This window comes from Amblyraja radiata, chromosome 9 (genome assembly GCF_010909765.2).
Source record: "Amblyraja radiata isolate CabotCenter1 chromosome 9, sAmbRad1.1.pri, whole genome shotgun sequence".
Taxonomy (NCBI): domain Eukaryota; kingdom Metazoa; phylum Chordata; class Chondrichthyes; order Rajiformes; family Rajidae; genus Amblyraja; species Amblyraja radiata.
In genome coordinates this window covers 58109604-58123233 of record NC_045964.1, presented here as the reverse complement: position 1 = coordinate 58123233, position 13630 = coordinate 58109604, and the positions used below count along the sequence as shown (strand labels likewise).

The 13630-nt window shown below is 48.8% G+C and overlaps 1 protein-coding gene across 1 annotated transcript in view; it reads right to left on the bottom strand.

The window, feature by feature from the left end:
• ttc7b (tetratricopeptide repeat domain 7B) overlaps positions 1–13630 on the bottom strand; it is a 300474-nt gene that overhangs the window by 138464 nt on the left and 148380 nt on the right. Inside the window, exons 12-15 of the mRNA XM_033027545.1 lie at positions 9871–9985; positions 5713–5770; positions 2522–2594; positions 814–974 (exon numbers count right to left, since the gene is read on the bottom strand). Coding sequence (XP_032883436.1) covers positions 814–974; positions 2522–2594; positions 5713–5770; positions 9871–9985 — 407 coding nt within the window. The remainder of the gene's footprint in view (positions 1–813; positions 975–2521; positions 2595–5712; positions 5771–9870; positions 9986–13630) is intronic.

The following is a 13630-nucleotide window of genomic DNA, read 5'->3' as shown; positions in this document are numbered from 1 at the left end:
CATCTACTGCGACAAGCGATGGCTTCCACTGATTGTCGCCGGAAGCTTGCGTCCTTTTCAGGATGGACGATGACAGCGAGGCCAACATTTGTAACAAGACGGACTCGACAAGAAGAAGATCGAATGACGGAGTAACATCCTGAAGCCGCGGACTCCGGTAGGAAAGTGCCGATTCGGGACCTCCGAGTGTGTTTCACCGTCCCGACGTCGGAGTTTGGATCATCCCGACTAGAGGGCCTGCACATCAATGGCCGTCCGTAGCGGCGACTGCGGGGGGGTCTATGGCCCCGACCACGGGTGAACAAGGGAGGAGGACTGGCTGAACGTTGTTGCCTTCCACCACAGTGAAGAATGCTGGTTTAAGGATAAGGAGTAAGCCATTTAGAACGGAGACGAGGAAACACTTTTTCTCACACAGAGTGGTGAGTCTGTGGAATTCTCTCCCTCAGAGGGCGGTGGAGGCCGGTTCTCTGGATGCTTTCAAGAGAGAACTAGATAGGGCTCTTAAAAATAGCGGATTCAGGGGATATGGGGAGAAGGCAGGAACGGGGTACTGATTGGGGATGATCAGCCATGATCACACTGAATGGCGGTGCTGGCTCGAAGTGCCGAATGGCCTACTCCTGCACCTATTGTCTATTGTCTATTGCTGTGGTGGATGTTTGTGTTAAATTTTATTGTGTATTGTGTGTTCTTTTTAAGTGTATCGCTGCTGGCAAATTCATTTCACTGCAGGTAATGAATAACGTTGACTTGGACTTTGACCTGATGTGGCGAATGGCCTCATACTACCCCGATCACTTGTGAACTCACATGAAGTGCTCAGGATATTCACTCAGAGCCATGTCGATGATGTTGATGGCGTCGTGGTAGTGCTTCTGGGCGGAGAGGAGCAGGGCCAGGAGATGCAGCGAGTTGACGTCGTCGCCCTGTAGCTGCAGTGCCTGCCGCACGTATCCCAACGCCTCCGGGATCTGCAATCAAACAAGCCAGGCTCGGGACAGGGCGACAACGCAAACAGCCCCCGCGGCTCACGGAAACCCTCCTCCTTCACCGGGGCACACGCGCGCGAGGAAGGACATTCATAACAAGAGGAGTTGAGTAAAGGAGCAAAGAGGTCCTTCTGCAGTTGTACAGGGCCCTAGTGAGACCACACCTGGAGTATTGTGTGCAGTTTTGGTCCCCTAATTTGAGGAAGGACATTCTTACTATTGAGGGAGTGCAGCGTAGGTTCACCAGGTTAATTCCCGGGATGGCAGGACTGTCATACGCTGAGAGAATGGAGCGGCTGGGCTTGTACACTCTGGAGTTTAGAAGGATGGGAGGGGATCTTTTTGAAACATATAAGATTATTAAGGGTTTGGACACACTAGAGGCGGGAAACATGTTCCCGATGTTGGGGAGTACAGAACCAGGGGCCACAGTTTAAGAATAAGGGGTAAGCCATTTAGAACGGTTGCTGGCACGAAGGGCCGAATCGTCTACTCCTGCACCTGCTGTCTATTGTCTATTGTCTTTCACTCTTGCAAATGCCAAAATACTCAGAGTGTTCAAACAAGCAATTTAAATTAAATAAAAAAACACACCCAGCAATTAAAATTAAAAAAAAGATGGAGATACAAGGAACTGCAGATGCTGGTTTACAAAATGAAAGATTCTGTGGAGGACATGGAGAGGTGACGTTACGGCCCCACGACCCTTGTTCATTACAAAGAAAGCAGGGATGGCAGAGATGAGGAGGAATTTCTTTAACCAGAGGGTGGTCAATCTGTGGAATTCATTGCCACAGACGGCCGTGGAGACCAAGTCATTGGGTAGTTCTAAAGTGGAGATTGATAGATTCTTGATTAGCACGGGTGTCAAAGGTCATGGGGAGAAGGCAGGAGAATGGGGTTGAGAGGGAATCATAGATCAGCCGTGACTGAATGGCGGAGAGGATTTGAAGGGCTAAATGACCTAATCTTGCTCCGAAGGTAGACAAAAATGCTGGAGAAACTCAGCGGATGAGGCAGCATCTATGGAGCAAAGGAATAGGTGACGTTTCGGGTCGAGACCCATCTTTCCTTCGCTCCATAGATGCAGCCTCACCCACTGGGTTTCTCCAGCATTTTTGACTACCTTCGATTTTTCCAGCATCTGCAATTCTTTCTTAATCTTGCTCCGATATCTTATGATCTAATGGTGTAGGATGTGGTGGGCCGAAGGGCCTGCTTCTCTGCTGTACAACTCAATGAGACATTCAACTCTAACTCTGTAGTTCCTTATGAATCTATGATTTTCTAACTAAACCATAAATAAAATGTTCATGTCATCGGATCAGAATTAGGCCATTCTGCCCCATCAAATCTACTCCGCCATTCAATCATGGCTGATCTACCTCTCCCTCCCAACCCCATTCTCCTGCCTTCTCCCCATAACCCCCGACACCCGTACCAATGAAGAATCTGGTCATCTCCACAATATATAAAAATCACACTTCACTGACCACGATGGGAAGGAATGTATTGGAAGCAGTTCTTACCTGCCTTGAGATGGCGAGTTGAAGAGCCAGGTAGAAGGCGGCCAGGTGATCGGTTGGAGACATCCCGTGTGCTCTGCGGTGGAGAAGCAACAATAATTTTTTTTTGGAATGGTTTGAAGAAGTCACTGGAGCAAACTTGACTAGTACGGGTGTCAGAGGTTATGGGGAGAAGGCAGGAGAATGGGGTTAGGAGGGAGAGATAGATCAGCCATGATTGAATGGCAGGGTAGACGATGGGCCGAATGGCCTAATTCTACTCCTATCACTTATGACCTTATGAAACTTTTGTCCATAGAAGAAAGAAGCTAGTTCCCACTACCTCTAATCCACGGAACATTGGTGCGGAACCAATCTGAAGAAGGGTCTCGACCCGAAACCTCACCCATTCCTTCTCTCCAGAGATGCTGCCTGTCCCTCTGAGTTACTCCAGCATTGTGAGTCTATGAAAGCAGACGTACCGAGTCCACACCAACCATCAATCGGCCATTCACACTAGTCCTCTGTTATTCCACATTTGTGTCCAGGCAAGGAGCAATTTACACAGGGCCAATTCTAGATTCTACACACCCGCACGTCTTTGGGATGTGGGAGGAAACGGGAGCACCCAGAGGAAAGCCACGCAGTCACAGGGGAAACGTGCAAACTCCACACAGGCAGCAGGATTGAATTCTGAGTCTCTGGCGCTGTGAAGCTCACCATTTCAGCTGGAATGTATTCAAGGGAGAGTTAGATTTAGCTCTCGGGGCTAACGGAATGAATGAAATGCCTTTATTTGTCATTGTAAGCACTGCATACAACAAAATTATTATGGCCACTCCATTGGTGCATAACATACAAAGATAAAAACACAGGGCACAATTTAAAAACAATGTTGTAAAACTAGGTATCAAGATAAATGAAGAATCAGTACTGTACATGGTGATAGTAAAGTGCAAGGTGGGTAGCAGCATGGAAGAGTGCAACATGAATAATACTCAGTGTTTTTTCATATTGAGTGTGAAGATTGCTTTGGGGAAGAAGCTGTCTCTGAGTCTGGAGGTGTGTGTTTTGGCTGACCTATAACGCCTGCCAGAGGGTAACAGTTCAAACAGGTGGTGACCGGAGTATGTGGAGTCTTTGATGATGCTAGTGGCTCTGCTGAGGTAGTGTGAGGTGGCAAAGTCCTCCAGAGAATCAAGGGATATGGGGGGAAAGCAGGAACGGGGTACTGATTGTGGATGATCAGCCATGATCACATTGAATGGCGGTGCTGGTTCGAAGGGCTGAATGGCCTACGCCTGCACCTATTTTTGATGTTTCTATGAAACGAAGGGGGACAAAATTCTTCTTTTTCGTATCTTTATTAACTTGTATTATGACATCGTGTGTTCATGCCAGTGTGCGTATTCTTGAACTTAAATGAACAATTGCCCTTCAGCCGGCCACCGAGAAGGCTGGTCCCGCAGAATAGGACTTCTGTATTTGCACCATCGAGTTTCAGGGTGGATGCAAGGTGAATATCACGGTCTTCTTGGCAATGGGTACAGACATAGAGCCGGGGGAGCTTTGGAACCAGTTAAACTCCGCAGCTGAACACACATGTAGCAACGAAGGTAGACAAAAATGCTGGAGAAACTCAGCGGGTGAGACAGCGTCTCTGGAGCGAAGGAAAATGGCAACGTTTCGGGTCTCTGAGGGAACTGGAGGTAGGAGCGGGCCTGAGCGGCGGGCTGCCCGTAGCGGCGACTGCGGAGGGTGCCGGAGGCCCCAACCACGGGTGAACATCGAGGAAGAGACTGACTTTGGTGCCTTCCCTCATAGTGGGAAACTTTTCATTCTGCTGTGTGGGGATGTTTAAATCTATCGTGTGTTGTGTTCTTTATTTTAGTGTATGGCTGTATGGTGATCACATTTCACTGTGTCATCTGGCACATGTGACAAATAAATGTATCTTGTATCTTGTATCTTGAAAAGGCCAGAAGAAATCAGGCCCCAGATGACCAAGGAAGGGGGGAGCCCATAATGTCCCATTGTTGGCTGGGGTAGAGATGATAACGAAGGGATACAAGGATGCACGTTCACAAGTTATTGGAGTAGAATTAGGCCATTTGGCCCATCGAGCCCTCTCCGCCATTCAATCATGGCTGACCTCTGCTACCTAATCCCATTTTCCTGCCTTCTCCCCGTAACCCTTGACACCCGCACTAATCTAGAACTTGTCTATCTCTGCCTTAAAAATATCCACTGACTTGGCCTCCACAGCCCTCTGTGGCAATGAGTTCCACAGATTCACCACCCTCTGACTAAAGTTCCTCCTCATCACCTTCTTTCTAAAAGAGCGCCCTTTAATTCTGAGGCTATGACCTCTGGTCCTGGACTCTCCCACCAGTGGAAACATATTTTCCATATCCACTCTATTCATGCCTTTCATTATCCTGTGAGTTTCAATAAGGTCCCCCCTCAACCTTCTAAACACCAGCGAGTAGAGGCCCAGTGCTGTCAAACGCTCATCATAAGCTAACCCACTCTTCCTGGAATCATTCTTGTAAACCTCCTCTGGACCCTCTCCAGAGCCAGCACATCCTCAGAATATGGGGACCAAATTCGCTCACTGCACTCCAAATGCGGCCTGACCAACGCCTTATAGAGCCTCAGCATTACATCGCTGCTTTGGTATTGTTTGCTTTCCTTAAGATGCAATGGAACTGGTCGGATGACTAGGCCAGGGAGAAAAAGGGAATGTAGGGGTTACTGTGTCTGTCTTTAGAGCACTTTGTGTCTATTTTCGGTGAACCGGCATCTGCAGTAACTTCCTACACACATCTGCAGCTCCTTGTGTCTTCAAAGAAGGCTGGCTGCTCCCTTTTCTCGATGCTGACATCTGTCCCTTGTTGGACACAAGAACGCTCCCCATGATCGGCCACTGTTTCTGCTTCCGTGCCACAGGACGGCCACAGACAGCCACACTAATCTATGTTGCGACTGATCCCAGAACTAGGCCTCACCCTGTCACTGATGCGCTCGCAAGGAGTGACAAAGTGCTTCCTCTCCACTGGAGAGCTCGGAGAAGGGAGAAGTGCTGTGTGAGAGTAAGGCTTGCACGCAAAATGTCTCATCCCCATCAGTCGTCATGGCAACCGCATGTTTTAGCTTTTCCTGCAATGAGATTTGTATACATATATTATATATCAATGTTTAAAACCCATGCTCACCTCTGTAATGCTCGCAGAGCTTTTTTCTGAAGATCCTCCTGCATTCCTTTCAAAGTTGCTTGAAAAAAAAGAACAATAATGTTGTTGATGAAAATGATCCATAGACTTTAGACTCTAGCACGGAAACGGGCCCTTCGGCCCATCGACCAGCGATCACCCCGTACACTAGTACATGTTTCCTGCCTCTTGCGTGTCCAAGCCCTTAACAATCTTATATGTTTCAATGAGATATCTTCTCATCCTTCTAAACTCCAGAAGGTACAAACTCCTCAATACTAATAAATGTGAAGTCATTCACTTTGGGGAAAAAAATGATAGGGCAAGTTATTTTCTAAATGAGGAGGAGCTGCGTTGTAATGCAACGCAAAGGGATCTAGGGGTATTAGTACATGAATCACTAAAAGTCAGTATGCAGGTGCAGCAAGCAATCAGGAAGGCCAATGGAGTTTTGGCCTTTATTGCTAGGGGGATTGAGTATAAAAACACGGAGGTCTTGCTGCAGCTGTACACGGTATTAGTGAGACCACATTTGGAATACTGTGTACAGTTCTGGGGTCCATACTTAAGAAAGGATGTACTAGCCCTGGAGGCAGTGCAGCGAAGGTTTACAAGATTAATTCCTGCAATGAGGGGATTGACATATGAGGAAAGGTTAAGTAAGCTGGGACTCTACTCTTTGGAGTTTAGAAGAATGAGAGGCGATCTCATTGAAACGTATAAGATCGTGAGGGGCCTTGATCGGGTGGATGCACCGAGGATGTTCCCAATGATCGGGGAGGCTAGAACTAGGGGACATAGTTGCAGAGTGAGGGGGGGCTCTTTTAAAACTGAGATGAGGAAGAACTTCTTCACCCAGAGGGTGGTTAGTTTGTGGAATTCACTGCCCCAGGGAGCAGTGGAAGCAGAAACGTTAAATATATTTAAGTCAAAAATAGATGGTTTTTTAGCTGCCAAGGGGATAAGGGGCTACGGGGAGAGGGCAGGGATATGGACCTAGGTATGGTTAGTATAGTAAGACCTGAGTGATCTCCTGGACAAGTGTCGATCGCCTGGATTGGGGTCGGAGAGGAATTTCCCGGATTTTTTTCCCGAATTGGACCTGGGTTTTTATCCGGTTTTTTGCCTCCCCAGGAGATCACGCGGTTCTTGGGGTGGAGAGGGGTGATAGCGGTATACAGGCAGCACCCGTGGTCAGGATTGAACCCGGGTCTCTAGCGCCGTGAGGCAGCCGCTCTACCGCAGCGCCACCGTGACCACCCCCAAATTAGATGTGTGCAAACCAAGTCCTCATGGTTGGAAGATGGATTAGGTGGAGACCGGGCATTGCAGCCACTCCCATTAACTGGTGGAAGACGAGGGGCTGATTGCCACAGCTATGCTGTTTGGGCTGCGGTGAGGGTCGCAATCTGACAATATACGCAGAGATGATCAATGCAATCAAATCATCTTATCCATCTAAACCCACAATACAGTACGACAGAACTTTATTTATCCCAGGAGGGAAATTGATCTGCCAACATTAATAAAAAAACACAAAATACATGAAACATGAAATTAAAGTGACGTGGAAAAGATTGGGGATGTACCTTGAGTATTAGAAAGGCGCTATATAAATCCCATCCATTATTATTATTATTATTACAAAGATTGGGGGGGGGGGGGGGGTCAGTCTACCCCACGACAGAAGGGGGAGGAGTTGTACAGACTGTGGAGTTGTATTCCACACCTGGAGTATTGTGTGCAGTTTTGGTCTCCAAATTTGAGGAAGAACATTCTTACTATTGAGGTAGTGCAGCGTAGGTTCACAAGGTTAATTCCTGGGATGAAGGGACTGTCATACGCTGAGAGAACGGAGCGGCTGGGCTTGTATACTCTGGAATTTTGAAGGGTGAGAGGGGATCTTATTGAAACATACAAAATTATTAAGGGCTTGGACACGCTAGAGGCAGGAAACATGTTCCCGATGTTGGGGGAGTCCAGAACCAGGGGCCACAGTTTAAGAATAAGGGGTCGGCCATTTAGAACGGAGATGAGGAAACACTTTTTCACACAGAGAGTTGTGAGTGTGTGGAATTCTCTGCCTCAGAGGGCAGTGGAGGCCGGTTCTCTGGATACTATCACGAGGGTGCTACATAGCGGATAGCGGAGTCAGGGGATATGGGGAGAGGGCAGGAACGGGGTACTGATTGTGGATGATCAGCCATGATAATAACTTTATAATAATAACTTTATTTATAAAGCACTTTAAACAACTGCAGTTGCCACAAAGTGCTGTACATGAGAACTCATGGACAAAAAGCTATTACAAACCATTAAAAACCGTAAAACGAAGGACTATAAAAAACACACTAAAAATTAAAAGACATTAAAAGCACTAAGAACAGGAGCAATGCCTCAGCCAGTGTCGAAAGCCAAAGAATAAAAATGTGTTTTTAGGGAGGATTTGAAGATGGACAGTGAGGGGGCCTGTCTGATGTGCAGCGGCAAGGTGTTCCAGAGTGCCGGAGCAGCAACAGAAAAGGCTCTATCCCCTCTGAGCTTCCGCTTAGACCTTGGTACCTCAAGGAGCACATTGAATGGCGGTGCTGGATCCTGCATCTATTGTCTACTGTCTATTGATAGCCACAGTGAAGAAGTATCTTCTGTGGTGTTCTGTGCTGCAACTAGGTGGAACCAGTCTGTTACTGAAGGTGCTCCTCAGGTTGACCAGTGTGTCACGGAGGGGGTGAGCCGTATTGCCCAGGATGCTCCGAAACCCGATTTGACCAATCACTGCCCATAACTATAAGATTTCAAAATGGAGAGAGAAGAGTCAATAGAGTAACACAGCACGGAAACAGGCTCTTCGGCCCAGCTGCCGACCAAGATGCCCCATCTAAGCTAGCCCCACTTTTCCCACGTTTGGTCCATATCCCTCTAAACCTTTCCTAACGATGTACCTGTCCATGTGGTCAGGCAGCATCTGTGGAGTGAAAGGGACAGGCGACGATTCAGGTTAAAGATAGACGCCAAGTGCTGGAGTAACTCAGCAGGTCATGCAGCATCCTTGGAGAACACGGATAGGTGACGTCAAATTGCTGGAGTAACTCAGCGGGTGAGGCCCCGAAACGTCACCCATTCCTTCTCTCCATAGATGTTGCCTCACCCGCTGAGTTACTCCAGCATTTTGTGCCTACCTTCGATTTTATCCAGCATCTGCAGTTCTTTCTTACACATAAATGGGTGACGTTTCGGGTCTGGACTCTTCTTCAGACTGATTGTAGGGTGGTTGGGGGTGGGGAAAGGTGGGGGGGAGAGATGAGGGGGCAGGAGAGAGCATGGTCGGTATTAGATGAACACTGACCAGGGGGTTATACGATAGGCAGAGGGTTGGCCAAAGGGCGGAGATGAAGGGACAGTTGTGAGCACAAAAGGATAAAGAGTTGCAAATTGTGAATTTTGTGAATTTGTGAAAAATTGCTATCCTTACGTAAATTGGAGGAAGAACACCTCATATTGCGCTTGGGTGGCTTATAAACCAAAATGTTGAAAACGATTCGGGGTCAGGTTTCTCTTTCAGAGGTGAGACACAAATAGTTGGAGTTAAAGGCCTGTCCCACTTATGCGACTTTTTCGGCGACTTGCCGGCACCCGTCATAGGTCGTTGCAGGTCGCCGAAAATTTTCAACATGTTGAAAATCCAGCGGCGACCAGAAAGACGCTACGACTCTGTGGGCGACTGAGGAGACGACTCACGACCATACAGGCGACACGCTGGCGACATGTCGCGGGGTGAAGCCTGTATGTTCGTGAGTAGTCGCCCAAAGAGTCGCACCTTGTTCTGGTCGCCGCTGGATTTTCAAAATGTTGAAGATTTTCGGCGACCTGCAACGACCAATGACGGGTGCCGGCAGTCGCCGAAAAAGTCGCGTAAGTGGGACAGGCCCATAACTCAACAGGTCAGGCAGCATCTTTGGAGGAAAGGAATAGGCGGCGTTTCGGGTCGGGACCCTTCCTCAGAGTTGCTGTGCGCTGTGACGCAGGTCCCCGTGAGAAAAGAAGGGGTTGGAGCAGGAAACGCTCAGTTCCACGGGATGGAGTGTGAAACGAGCGAGAGTGTGCGACGTGGCGTGCACCGTGACGCCAGGTTGGTTGGTCGTGACGATCGATGCCCCTTACCATCAGTGGCCTGCAGGCTGTACGTTACGCCGAGGGCTAAGAAGCCTTTGGCGCGAAACTCCGGCTTGTCGTTGATCGCTGTCACCATTTTGGCAAACTGCTCGGCCTCTCCCAACTGGAGAAGAGGAGTAAAGACAACATTTGTGGTGAAATGAAACAAAGAAGCAATGATAGTAAGAAAGGCAAAGAGCCTGTCCCATTTGGGTGCCATTTGCGCGTAATCTACGCGACATCATTTACGCGTCGTGCCACGCACGTGATGCGCGCATGGTGCACATTACGCGCGCATGGTGCATGGTGACGTAGGCAGTGATGCACGGTCTAGCGCGGCGCTCCAGGATTTTGGGACGTACAAATCTTTGCGCGCCATCAACGTGACGCGCAAATGATACCCAAGTGGGACAGGCCCTGTAGAGAGTGATAGAGCACAGAAACAGGCCCTTCGGCCCATCTTGTCCCGTTTGCCTGCGTTTGGCCCATATCCCCTTAAACATTTCCTATCCATTTACCTGTCCAAGTGTCTTTTTAAATATTGTTATTGTACCTGCCTTGAACCCCTCCTTAACCAGGATCCACCTGTCACTTCGAGCCACAGAGGCACACAGCATGGAAACAGGCCTTTCAACTCAACTTGCCCACACCAACCAACATGCCCCATCTTCATTAGTCCCACCTGCCTGCATTTGGCCCATATCTTTCTAAACCTGTCCGACCAGGGCTTGGACACGCTAGAGGCAGGAAACATGTTCCCGATGTTGGGGGAGTCCAGAAACAGGGGCCACAGTTTAAGAATAAGGGGTAAGCCATTTAGAACGGAGACGAGGAAGCACCTTTTCTCACAGAGAGTGGTGAGTCTGTGGAATTCTCTGCCTCAAAGGGGGTGGAGGCAGGTTCTCTGGATGCTTTCAAGAGAGAGCTAGATAGGGCTCTTAAAAATAGCGGAGTCAGGGGATATGGGGAGAAGGCAGGAACGGGATACTGATTGGGGATGATCAGCCATGATCACATTGAATGGCGGTGCTGGCTCGAAGGGCCAAATGGCCTCCTCCTGCATCTATTTTTTATGTTTCTAATCAGTACCCCGTTCCTGCCTTCTCCCCTTAGTTATTAAAGTGGCCAGTGCCAAGCCGCAGAATCAGGTGACTGTGAGTACAGTGACTGTTTAGCAGCCTCACAGCCTGTGGCAGGAAGCTGTTTAGCAGTCTTGTAGTCCAGGCTTTGATGCTGCGATATCTCTTGCCTGATGGCAGGAGATCCAGGTGTATGTGGAGGGGGTGCAGTTTGTCCGTAGCAATTCTCTGAGCTTTTTTCAGACAGCGGCTCTGGAACAGTTCTTGTACCGAGGGTAGGGAGACGCCAATGATCCTCTCTGCTCCCCTCACTACCCTCTGCAGAGCCTTCCTGTCCGAGCAGTTGCAGGTGGAGTACCACGTATTTATGCAGTATGCAGTCTCCCTAACATCTTGCTGTAGTCCTGGAGTCCTGGCAACATCCTTGCATATCTCTGAACTCTTTCCAGCTTAACCACATCCGTCATCCAGCAATATGTTGGTTCAGAAATTCTCATTTGCAGAATTTATTGATTAGCTCAGATTCAGACATAATGATAACTTATCTGAAGGTTTATTAAAGCACCAGTTGTGTCATCAATATCTTTTAAAGGCGATCCATCCTACTAATGAATGGTATAATGTGACGGATAACATGCAGAACAAGCATTTCACTGTACCTTTGTACATGGGACTATAAAGAAACATCGAACCATTAAAAAGTTGAGTGAGAAGCAACAGGTGCTGAGGATTTGGAAGATTTTAATGAGACATTAGAGATACAGTGTGGAAGCAGAGACCACACTGAGCAGCAATCACCCAGTGCACTAGCACTATCCTACATACTACACACTTCTCTAACTTCAGGTAGCCCCGGCATTCCCCCTCTCTCTCTATCCCTCCCCCACCCAAGTCGCACCAGTTTCTCGTTTGCACCCAACAAACCACTAACAATGGTACAGCAGGCAGTGAAGAAAGCAAATGGCATGTTGGCCTTTATAACAAGAGGAATCGAATATAGCAAAGAGATCCTTCTGCAGTTGTACAGAGCCCTAGTGAGACCACACCTGGAGTATTGTGTGCAGTTTTGGTCCCCTAATTTGAGGAAGGACATTCTCGCTATTGAGGGAGTGCAGCGTAGGTTCACAAGGTTAATTCCCGGGACTGTCATATGCAGAGAGAATGGAGCAGCTGGGCTTGTACACTCTGGAGTTTAGAAGGATAAGAGGGTATCTCATTTAAACATATAAGATTGTTAAGGGCTTGGACACGCTAGAGGCAGGAAACATGTTCCCGATGTTGGGGGAGTCCAGAACCAGGGGCCACAGTTTAAGAATAAGGGGTGAGCCATTTAGAACAGAGACGAGGAAACACTTTTTTTCACAGAGAGTTGTAGGTCTGTGGAATTCTCTGCCTCAGAGGGCAGTGGAGGCAGATTCTCTGGATGCGTTCAAGAGAGAGCAGGATATGGCTCTTAAAAGTAGCGGAGTCAGGGGAAATGGGGAGGGCAGGAACGGGGTACTGATTGGGGATGATCAGCCATGATCACATTGAATGACGGTGCTGGCTCGAAGGGCCGAATGGCCTCCTCCTGTACCTATTGTCTATTGTCTTTCATTGTCTATATCTCTTGTTTCCCTTATCCCTAACCAGTCTGAAGAAGGGTCTCGACCTGAAACGTCACCCATTCCTTCTCTCCAGAGTTGCTGCCCTGTCCCACTGAGTTACTCCAGCTTTTTGTGTCCATCTTAGGGACAAATTCCAATTTTTGTTTTGCAAAGCCAATTGATCTGCAAACCCGCACGTCTTTGGAGTGTAGGAGGAAACCCGCGTGGTCACAGGGAGAACCTGCAAACTCCGTACAGACAGCACCTGAGGTCAGGATCGAACCCGGGTCTCTGGCGCTGTGAGGCAGCAGCTCTACCCGCTGCACCACTATGCTATACCAAGAGACCTCGCCATAAACAACAGTGTATTGTCTCTACCCTCAGCTTGAGCAGGGTAAATGGTTGAACGGGTAATCGGGAAGGTGACCGCCTCTGGTTGTGCCTCATGACCTCTTGCCATGATTATCCAGTCACAACCCCGGAGAGTTGATTGAATGGACAATCGTCTGATCTAGATGCCAGCGTGACTTCAAATGAGGCACGCAAGGCGTAAACAGCTAAACTGACCGAGGCTGAGACTGAGAGTCAGAGCGTGAGAGGCAGAGGGGATGAGAGAGAGAGAGAGAGAGAGGGGATGAGAGAGGAAAAGAGGAGAGAGAGAGAGAGAGGAAAAGAGGGGGAGAGAGGAAAAAGAGGAGGGGGATAGGAGGGGGGAGAGGTGAGAGGAGAGAGGTGAGAGGGAGAGGGAGAGGAGAGGGAGAGGAGAGGAGAGGTGAGAGGGAGAGGGAGTAGATTGAGAGAGGGAGAGAGAGAGAGAGAGAGAGAGGGAGAGAGAGAGAGAGAGAGGGAGAGAGAGAGAGAGAGAGAGAGAGGGGGGGGAGGAACAGAGGAGAGGGAGAGGGAGAGAGAGAGGGGGGAGATAGAGGGGGGGATAGAGGAAGAGAGGAGAGAGACGAGAAAGAGAGGAAAGGGGGAGAGAGAGGAGGGAGAGAGTGAGGGGGAGAGAGGAAGAGAGGGAGAGGAAGAGAGGACAGAGAGAGGGGGGGACAGAGGAAGAGAGAAGAGAGACACATGGGGAGATAGGGGGGTAGAGAGGGGGGATAT